At 43.8% G+C, this 10428-nt stretch overlaps 3 protein-coding genes across 3 annotated transcripts; all 3 read right to left on the bottom strand.

Moving 5' to 3' along the window:
• Positions 1-468: 468 nt before the first annotated feature.
• On the bottom strand, positions 469-4755 carry LOC127744642 (ribosomal protein S12, mitochondrial). Its single transcript, XM_052256771.1, has one exon. The coding sequence runs from the start codon at positions 4613-4615 to the stop codon at positions 4238-4240; it is 378 nt and encodes a 125-aa protein (XP_052112731.1). The 5' UTR covers positions 4616-4755; the 3' UTR covers positions 469-4237.
• Positions 4664-6294, bottom strand: LOC127744643 (NADH-ubiquinone oxidoreductase chain 3). The gene has a single exon (XM_052256772.1). The coding sequence runs from the start codon at positions 5018-5020 to the stop codon at positions 4664-4666; it is 357 nt and encodes a 118-aa protein (XP_052112732.1). The 5' UTR covers positions 5021-6294.
• A 156-nt stretch (positions 6295-6450) lies between these two features.
• Positions 6451-8230, bottom strand: LOC127744641 (cytochrome c oxidase subunit 3). The gene has a single exon (XM_052256770.1). The coding sequence runs from the start codon at positions 7540-7542 to the stop codon at positions 6745-6747; it is 798 nt and encodes a 265-aa protein (XP_052112730.1). The 5' UTR covers positions 7543-8230; the 3' UTR covers positions 6451-6744.
• Positions 8231-10428: the final 2198 nt, after the last annotated feature.

The raw sequence follows: 10428 nt of genomic DNA, 5'->3' as shown, positions 1-10428 counted from the left end.
TGGCTTTATTGTCTTTCTTTCCTTTAATTTAACCTTTGTGTTCGGTAGCATGCCTCGCCTCCGGATCAGCGTATAAACGCTTCCCAACTCCCTTCCTGCAGTAAACACAAGCATGTATCTCTCAAAGCCTTCGCTCAGGATCTGCCATAATGGGCCCTTCTTCTTGGCCTTTCCATTGGTAGACGTTGGTTCATGCAGCGGGATAATGATGTATCTAATGTGGCCAGTAGACCAGGAAGTAGGATGTCGGCCCTACAGTAGTAGAAACTGGAGAATTTCCCTCTTTTCCTTTGACTATAATAATTCCACCAGTTTGAGATTGATCGACGAAGTAATCACATAAGGGAGAGATTCGAGACTGACTACATAATAGCATTTATGCGAGCATGCCGCTCTTCTTTCGGGATCTCGAGTCCTTCTTTATTGACTTCTGGTGCGCTCTGCTAACCAGATCGGGAGGTTAAATAGTTTGTTTACTAAAGCTAGCGACTGGGGTATGCTAGTCCTACCGAAACCGAAGCATTGACTTGATCGATCGTTTTCTACGTTAGAGACCCAAATCCTTTCATAGCACAATTAGCTGCTGGTAAACATGCCAGCTATCACACATCTCACTTGACGCAGAGTCAGCGCGAAGAAAGGCGGATCCACCGGTTGGTTGAGGTTCTGCACTAGATCCACTTTCTTTTCTTCTCCTACGATATTTTCATTTCGAGTTAGAGGAGCAGACCACTCTACTAACTTTATCTTAGAGCTCGATAGGTACCTTTCTTTCACATTGACTCTACTTTGTTTAGGGTAATAGCAGCACGGCAAGATCATTTCGGCACAGCTTAATCAGGTTTTCGGCTCTTCTGTCAAAAAGAGGATCTTAGGCCTACCGGTGACCGGCTTCGCGGGCTAAACCACTCAAGCATATGGCCTGATCCACTCTTGGCGTTGCTCTATTGGGCAGAGGTTTCTCGATCAACTAATTGACGAAAGAGGGGGAACCTGATTTGAGATCTTGTACTAAGCCCCTTAAGAGGGGGCGGTAGACTGAACACCAACAGAATCTTCACAAAGTGAAAAGCAGAATCTTAATCATAATAAGCTAACTATGTCGACTCAATGAATAACTGATTAGACCTCCTCTCTTATGATATTCGTTATTGAATTAACACCTAAATAACTAAAAATGGGAACCTTTACCAATAAGCGTTATTCGTTAGGCCAAACTGAAAATAAAGCCCATAACAGAAACAGCAAACCCGGCCTCACATACCATTGAGATTGAAACGCCTCTATCCTCTGGCTTCCTTCTTCGTGTGGGAGCAGCGATGATGCCCAACTTCGTTCATGATGTCAGCAACTGGACATAAACGGAAAGACCATAGACCGCAGAGGATTTTAAGTTACCTTATTCGATATTCGATGGAACCATACCATAGCGGGGAGCCTGTAGTACATTTATGGGATCATGACAAAGACCTCCCCCTGCCTCTCCCGGGATCAGGAAACTAGCAAGCGGATCAGACTTGGTTGGAACGAACCAACTGCAAGGCGGCCTTCCTCGTTACATTTTCATAACCGCTTCCACTTATTTATTTGGATGGGGCAAATCCCACTATAACGTAGGCATAAAAAAAGAAGAGGTTTATGAAATCCAGCAACGCGGTGGTTTTGAAAGACACGGTTCGACAATACCTGTGATCGGAAAAGGTATGGCACATCTCGGGGCATAAACCAGCGAGGAGATAATTATGTATTTCCAGAAAGGAAAAGGGGGGCTTTACTCCACACTCCATGTCCCGCATAGAGAAGTCAATTCATCAACTGGCTTGGTGTCGGCGCTCGGCTTGAAGAACCGGAATTGGCGACTTTGCCTCCTCTCTTTGGATTGGAATAGTCTTATTTAGTAGACAGAGCTGGATGTTCATGTTACAAGTTCCTTTTACCTCGTCTCTGAACACGTAACCCGAGTAGTGGCTTCTTTCTTTGCTTTGACTTCCAGCCCACCTTCACTAAGAAGCAACCAGCCCATAGGAATAAGGAAGATCAGCGGAAATGGCTAGCCCAGAATTAGCCGGTCGGCTTAATTTGGCGATAGATTAGCCTCAAGCCAATCAAAACCATCCTATCGGCGGAGGATTGGCATTGGAAGAGAGGCGTGAGACACTCTACTCTATTATCTAAGTGATTGAGATCTAATCAAACAAAAGGGATCCAATCCTTTCTTAGCCAGAAAAGGGGATCCTTCATTCTTTCGCACCGTATCTCCTCGGGTTCATGGAAGAGTCTGGATGCGAGAGAGAAAGACGGGTATTGTACTAATGGTCTTGACCCAGCCCCATGGAATCGGGAGACAAGTATGAACCCTTAACCTCTATTCTATTACATCAACCAGCAACCCAAGCAAGACTGAGGATCCGAGTTCAGCTGCTTTCTCAAGAGATTCAGGTTCGATAGCCACTTCCACTTCACATAAAGTTTAGGAGTTAGGAGCTTGATAACATCTTCTTTTTACGTGATTCGGCGATATGGATTTGCCCCAGTCTCCATTTTTCTTACTACATATAAATGGGAATCAAGAAAAGAATTGATTCCTCTTTTTAAAGACAGTAGAACAAAGAACTTAATCTACATGACTGGCAGGTGACAAGGAATGGGGGGAGGGGGAAAGTCAGGTCATCTTCAGATTCCCGCCCTAAGCTAAAGGGAATTGATCAAGGGAGAACATGATCTCAGGTTTTCTTTCTACCCCGAGCTTCTATCTATTCTATCTATAATGTCTTCAACAAGCTAGCCAGTTCCAAGGGAAAAAAGACAGCATGTTTAGCCCGATATCTCTCATGTACCTTGGTTCCAGATCAATGAATGCGGAATAAATATTGGCGGTTTCCGATTCGTTACAGCTTGCTCACCATGCCATCGGGATCCGAGGATTGCTTTGTTTAAAAGAAACTTTTAATTCAAAGCGCTTAGTTGGGTTCAGCTCTATAGGTCGAAGCAGGTTGATTGGTTCAGGGCTACGCGCCTATCTGCTCTCTCAAGTCTAATACGCCCCTTATTCCCTTTTCTGTTAGGCCTGCCTTGCCTTGATTCAAATGACGTGGGTCGTCCAGTTCGTCATATCGCATCAGTGGAATCCTATTCTCCGCTTTCTTTTCTGAATACAGGACGAACAAGTAGTCCAAGTAGACCCATTAGGGGGAACGAGATGAAACCTTTCCATTTTATCTTCGATTGACTTTGAGCTAACGGGAGAAGTCCACTAAAGAACTTAACTCAAGAAGCCTAGTGAGGAGGGGGTTAATCAGCCATTTCCTTCGCTTGCCAAGTAAAGTATAAAGGCAAACACAACCGCACTGCTTTTCTCCAATCGGGGAAGTAGGGGGGGCCACCCTTTTCCCCTTAGCCCTCCTTCTCACTCCCTAACCTAAGGAATGAAAGAAAGGCCACGTCCAGACAACTACCACAAAAAAATAGTAAAACAAGTTTCAAGTAATAGATCTTTTTTTAAGTAGGAGTTGCCCCTATTAAGTTAAGGGAAGAGAATTTCTTTATTGTTTAGTTTAAAGCAATCAATTTCCGAGAAGAGTTTTGCAGGGAAAGCAAAAGAAGAAAGAGGATCGAGACAGGAACCTTACTCTCTTAGCATAGGCTTGAAGCCCTCATGTCCTATAGGAAGTGGAAGTAAGAAATCCTATCCATCTTTTTATCGAAAAATATCGAAATCTATAATGAAGAAATCATATCGTGCTTATATATAGGATCCTCTAAATCCTCAGACACCGAGACTATGGGGAATCCATATTAACGATAAGATTCCCAAACAAGAAACCACCTTCCCATCTCCGGGCTTAAGAATTTCCAATTGAACTCCTTCATCCATACAACAGGAATTCTCTAGAAATAAGAGAACCTTTTTTTTTACTTTTCATGCAGTTCCGATTGGAACAAGCATTTTTTGAGAGAATCGTGCGAAGGGCAAGTCCGGAAACTTAGAAACAAAATATCTGTAAAAAGTAAAATAAAACCGGACGAAGAAATCGGACGGGCGGTATTCTTTCGTCGGCCCGGTTTCTCCCTTTCTTGTCTAGTGTATTAGACTCCATTATAGGTCATTCGGAAGGGCTCCGTTTCAATTTTAGGGCATAACGTTGTGGTTGTTCCCTCTCCTTTACTTATCGAATAGGGGCGAGTGACTTCGTACCTCTCCTGACTGAGAAAAAGAAGTTCCAGAGGCATCCTCCATTCATATCGATTTGGGTTTTTCTGCACCATATTTGGATCTGCCTCTTCTTCGATCCGGAATTCCCAACAAATCCTTTACTCCTCGAATACAATGGGATTTCACACCTGGCAAATCTTTCACTCTACCTCCTCTTATTAAGACCATAGAATGTTCCTGCGAATTATGACCTTCGCCCGGAATGTGAGCAAATATATCATGTCGATTGCTCAATCGTACTTTGGCTATCTTACGTGGAGCTGAATTAGGTTTTTTCGGTGTTCTCGTTGAAACACGCGGGCGTACTCCTTGCTTCTGGGGACATTGATCCGAAGCTCTAGTACGGTCCGTGCGCCGTTTTTCTTCTCTACCATGACGAATCAATTGATTTAATGTAGGCATCGCTCTTTCCTTTGTCCTTCCTCCCTATTTTTGCCCTATCACTAGTGATTACTCCCGATCCGAAGCACCCCTTTTCCATTCATAGAGAGATCCAATCGTCAAAATCAATAAAAAGGCCATCATAGACCAAGATCCAAACGGATCAATCTTGTTGGGAGGTACTGCCCAAGGAAAGGAAAAGGTGACTTCCGGATCAGGAATAATAAATAAAATTGAAACAAGATAAAATCGTATATCGAAACGACTTCTGGCATCACCGAAAGGATCGAAACCACATTCGTAGGCCGACAATTTTTCTGGATAGGTCCAACTATTGGAAGCAAAGGGAAAAGGAACACCGAGTGGGATCAAAGAAACTAGCAGACTGATCACTAAAGAGATACAAATAGGTGCAAATTCTGACATGACCACAGCCCACTTGGTTCTTTCGCTCCTTGCTCGCGGAGCGGCATACCGAAAAAAGAAAAGGGTACCAATGAGACCATTAATGACTAGTTCGAACACCGGGAGTCGGGGCTGGCCTATTGATTCCCTGCGTTATTTTAGCTGCAACGGTATAAGACATAAAAACGAAATGAATGATTTAGCTCCCCGATGACTTCATGGGTGGGTCCCGAATCCCGGGGATACCCAAATATGCCGTGAACTAAAAAATAACTACCAAAGACAACAAATCCCACATTATCATTCTTCAAATTCATAGCTGTCAAGATCTCGTTCCTTGATTTGCCGCTCGAAGATGTCGTTCATTATTTGACGCGACCTTTCTTTTACAGGATTATTTGCCGGGTTGTTGGCTATATCCGCCAATACCTCAACGAGTCTAGCTTTACTCTTCCAATTGGGTCCAACTACCAGCTCGAAGACCCGACGATATTTACTGTAAGAAGGGGGTCGGTCAAAGAGCGTGTCCATATCGGATTTCAAGTAATCCATGATTATTCGGCGAATAGCCCAATAACCATGGGGTTTATTGTCAGCTTCCATCGTGTCATCCACTGGTGCTTGTATGGGAGCCGGCTGCTCCACCTCATAATCACTGCCAATGGATGGTAACGACGGGACAGACGGAACTGAGCCTGCTGGTAAGGGTGGCGGGTCATAAGGGACCGATGGAAAGGACTCCCAAGGGGAGTTTGATTCCCTCGGATGAGACGTCCCCCATCTCCTTCGAGAAATAGTCCCACTTCTGATTGCAGTAAGAAAGGAAAAATACTGCTACATAGCCGCCCTTCCTAAGATGTCTTCTGTATTACTTTCTTGTGCAAAAATCATTCCCTCAGAAATAGGATCGTAACCTTCAAGGGAGGCTTGCTATGCGATATCCTTTAGGACTTACTCGACTCTAGATAGCCTTTGGAACCTATTCCATTAAGCCTAGTGACATCAATCCCCTTAGTTCAAGCGCAAGGGAATGGATCAAAGAACAAAAAACCTTTCCAATCCAGTCCCTTTACTAGGCAGCAGCTCCCGCTGTTAGTGCAATTGAATTAGAATATGCTCTTACTGTTGGAGAATACCCTGCAACTCACTATTCCATTTCAACTCTTACTAGATTTTAATATTATACATTATACGCAAAGCCATTCTCTCGTAAGCGGAGAACCATAAGTCCATCAATCCATAGTAGAAATAGTAATAGAATAGTCCAGTAGCGGGTTTGTAGAGTATGCGCTTTGGTAAGCACCGGACAGCACAGAAGCTTCTCGGCTGCCCTATCACACACGAGGATAGAAGGCGGGTCAGTTACTGTCCTGCCTGGCTTTCTATTTTCGTGTGACATCATTAACTGGCATTTTCTTTTTCTCTAGTCACATAGCGGAATTCTAATTCAAGTTAGATCCATTAGGTTCTTCGATTTTATTCTTCAGAAACGAGAGACAAGAAAACATATTTTTTATCGAAAAAAAAGAACAATATCAAATAGACCAAGATCCAATTTCGGGTCATTTCTTGGTGAACATAATCCGCCAAAGTATCTTCGATCCCTTCATTTATGTGCCAGAATAAAGAGAGATTTGGTAGGAAAGTGGAAGATTGAGTATATTAGGGAGTGGTAAAGCTGCAGTAATTCTTTGGGGTTCTCTTTGTCTTCGAGCTTTCATTCCTCAATCCACTGTTTCGTTCCCTCATATACCTCCCCACCAATAGATAGAGACAAATAGGAATAACCGAACCACGTCTACAAAATGCCAGTACCATGCAGCTGCTTCAAAGCCAACGTGATGCTCCTTGGTCAGATGACCAAGATATTGGCGAATACCACATATGATCAAGAAAAGAGTACCTATAATCACATGAAAACCATGAAAGCCAGTTGCTAAGAAAAAGGTAGAACCATAAATACTATCTGAAATAGTGAAGGGTGCTTGATAATATTCCATTCCTTGAAAGCCAGTGAATACTAGAGCCAGTGAAACGGTAGCTACTAAAGCGTAAACTGCTCGTTTTTCCTTCCCCGCGAGTATAGCATGATGAGCCCAAGTTACGGCTGCTCCGGATGAAAGGAGAATAGGGGTATTAAGAAAGGGGATTTCCCGAGGATCTAAAACCTCAATCCCTTTTGGGGGCCAAATACCTCCGATCTCTACCGTAGGTGCCAAAGAAGAATGAGAAGAAGCCCGAAAAAAAGCAAAAAGGAACATAACCTCCGATACGATGAACGGAATAGAACCATATCGAGGTCCTAATTGTACGACTTTGGTATGATGTCCTTCCAACGTGGATTCACGTAGAACATCGCGCCACCATACAAACATGGTATATAGGATAAATAGAAGGCCCAAACTTAGAAGTGTTGCACCCCCTTGAAATGAGTGCATGTACATCACACCTCCTACGGTGGTTGCCAAAGCTCCGAGTGAACCCGAAATCGGCCATGGACTTGGATCTACCAAATGATAAGAATGCCTCTGAGATTCAATCATAAACCACTTTGCCTCGGTTGTATGTAAACCCCCCCTTCACCCCCACCCCCTAAAGTGGTAAAGAAGGGCTCTTTTGGGTATATATCTATAGATTTCTATCTGACTGGACAAAGAAATAGGAAGGGATGGTTCTTTCATTGCATTGATAGAAGTCTAACTAGAAAAAGATCTCTCTATTAAGAAGAGAATCGTAGGTTTGACCGACGAACTACGTGGGAAAATGGACCTTCTTTCTTTGATTTTCAGCAAGCATTTTTTGAAAGTCACAATTCTATTCAGTTTGGTTTCGGAAAACTTGCTGGTCGCGGATTAGTGCGATTCTTACTATGTCATTTCTGGATGGATTTTCGTTGATCGGATCACCACACCCGGCTTTCCTTACTAACCACCAACCCAATCTAGAAGAAAGACTCAAAGTGACTACATCTCCTTCGGACCCTGACGTGAACGGCAGCTTTCATTGAGTCTAAGTTTGATGATCGAACATTCTTTCGATTGCATGTGTTAAGCAAAGCACGCACAATTGAACAAAAGATAGAAGATCAAACTCCTCAATAGTCAGATAGGATCGTAGGCGTACGGTGACCGGCTTCGCGAGACCTTATCGGTCTACTCAAGGCGTTGCTCTATTGGGCGCAGCTTTCTTGATCTAGCTTTCTGACTAACTGAATAGGCTCTTTTCAATTCTTTCTTCTCTTACGATATTTCGGTCACATTACTTCGAAAAGCGTCCTTAATCTTATATACGATACCACCCACTTCCTCCCTTTCTTCCCCTGTTCCGGAGATCGATAGAGCCCTCTCGAAACCTAGCTGTGTGAGTTGGGGGGCAATGTGCAAGCAACTTCATACCCGAATGGCTACTTTTTCCTTTCTCCTGCAAGGTATAGAACAACTAAGGGTACTGGTCCTGCCTGCTCGCTTTGGTTCTGCTTCTTGGTCAGCACAGAAGCAGGTTCTGAAAGACAACCAGCCATTGAGAATCACTATTGTGGTTCCTAATCGGGATGGAGATTCCGGTCCGGTGTAGGGGACACCTTATTCTTGATCTAGGGCTCAAAAGTAGCCTGCGCTAAGCAGGGACCTCTTTGGTTCCATCTGTCCACATTCTTCTTCCATCTAGGGGAATTCGGGCTTGATTGTTCCGTGTAGTCGATTTGCTCAGTGCCCCCCCATGAACAAAGTCCATGAGCTCGAGAAGAGAAGTCAGGCCTTCGGTCAAGAGAGGTCCGGCCCTTCCTAATCATTCTGAATTCGTTGCGGGCTTCTTTCGAGCTGATCAGTCAGCTTCCAGTTACCCAACCAATCCTGTTGATCCTTACCTACGGAAAGGGGTTTTTGAGGTAAGAGAAGCCCTCGTCCATCTTTCGGTGATCAGGAGAGTAAGCCGGAGATAGGTCCGTGTTTTCGTCAGCTACAACGTATTTGATTGAAAATCTTCTTAGCCGAAGAAGCCCAATGAACTGATCGAGGAGCAGCAATAAATGGGCTGACAACATGGACAGCATAAATCAGTCCCCCAGCGTCGGTAGAATGCACTGGAAGAGGTTTTTCGACTGGTCTATTCATGATTGATACATCTTCTCTGATGCACCCTCTAGATTTCATTGGGCTATCCAGTCACCCGATGCTCCAATCGATCGAGGTTAGTGGTGACAACGAAAAGGCTTTTTTTTTAAGCCAGCTGCGGCTTCTTTCAGTGATAGCTTTTGTGGCTAGCTCATTATCTTGTTATCTTGGTAAAAACGAAAAAAGACTATTTCTTTAGTGGCAGTGGCCAAGCAAAATAGCTCAAAGATGAATCGCCCGCCCCCCCTCCTATTCATTGTGAAAACCCGGCAACTTTCTATATATATAAATATTAATATAACGAACTCGGAGAAGTAAGATGGGGGCGATTGGCGCATGGGTTGACTTTATCCTTTCCGGCAGTCCCTTAGCCAAAAGTTAGCTGATAAGGAATGGTCCGTTTTTTAGTATTAATCCAGCGACTGGCCTTGCCTTATCGAATAGGGGCGATATCCGAAGTATGGTTAGCTCGCTAGTTATATGCTTAACACATGCATCTGAGGTCAGCAAAAGTTGTCTCTGCTTGGACCTGCCTTTCGGTCAATCAAGGAAGTGCATCGAATTGGCTTCTTCGAAAGAAGCCTTAAGAGCGAGTAGTCTTTTGATTTAGTAGAAAGCCTGTTAAAACCATCTGATAAGTGATGAGATACTAGAGGTCAATTCAATGCTCTAATAAGCTGCCTTGGAGTGAAGCATTATTCACAGTAGGCAGATAGATATAGGCTTCTCTTTTATTGAATAAGTCTAAAATGATTATGATTGCAATTAATAATAGTAGTCAACTTTCTATTCGAAGTTCGTCTTAGCACCCTTTAATGAATGGGAAGAGGAAGTGGGAAGACCTCCCTACCCAACCTTACCTAAGTAAGGTCAAGCTGTTTGCAACTCCGATCCCAAAAGGTCAGTTTGAAACTCCAGGTCTAAAAGCCCATCTCCTAGCTCAAACGTTGAGCTGTTTGGAATGAAACTTCCTCCCGGGTCGAGTGAGCTCTAGCTTCTCCGCTTCGAGTCGACCTTTCTTACCAGATATTGGATTCCCTTTCAAAAGATGCCGAGCCAAGATCAGGTGATTTTCTTCCTCTAGTTAGGCATAGTCCGAATTAGCTCGTCAGTGGTAGAAGCAGGTTCATCGGCTTAAGCCAGTCAATCTATCCAAAGAGCCTACCCTACGCCTCCTAAAATAGATTCAGCTCCAGCTGCGCTTTGCTGATTTCTTTCTCAATCCTGAATCCGAACTTGCTACTTTCATCACGAAAGACGCTTTCTCAGTATCTATTCAATTCGGACTTCATGTTCACTTCAGAAATTAAGCTAATA

Source organism: Arachis duranensis, unplaced genomic scaffold, assembly GCF_000817695.3.
Source record: "Arachis duranensis cultivar V14167 unplaced genomic scaffold, aradu.V14167.gnm2.J7QH unplaced_Scaffold_73212, whole genome shotgun sequence".
Lineage (NCBI taxonomy): Eukaryota > Viridiplantae > Streptophyta > Magnoliopsida > Fabales > Fabaceae > Arachis > Arachis duranensis.
The sequence above is the reverse complement of the archived record's forward strand: the minus strand, read 5'-3'. Positions and strand labels throughout refer to the sequence as shown.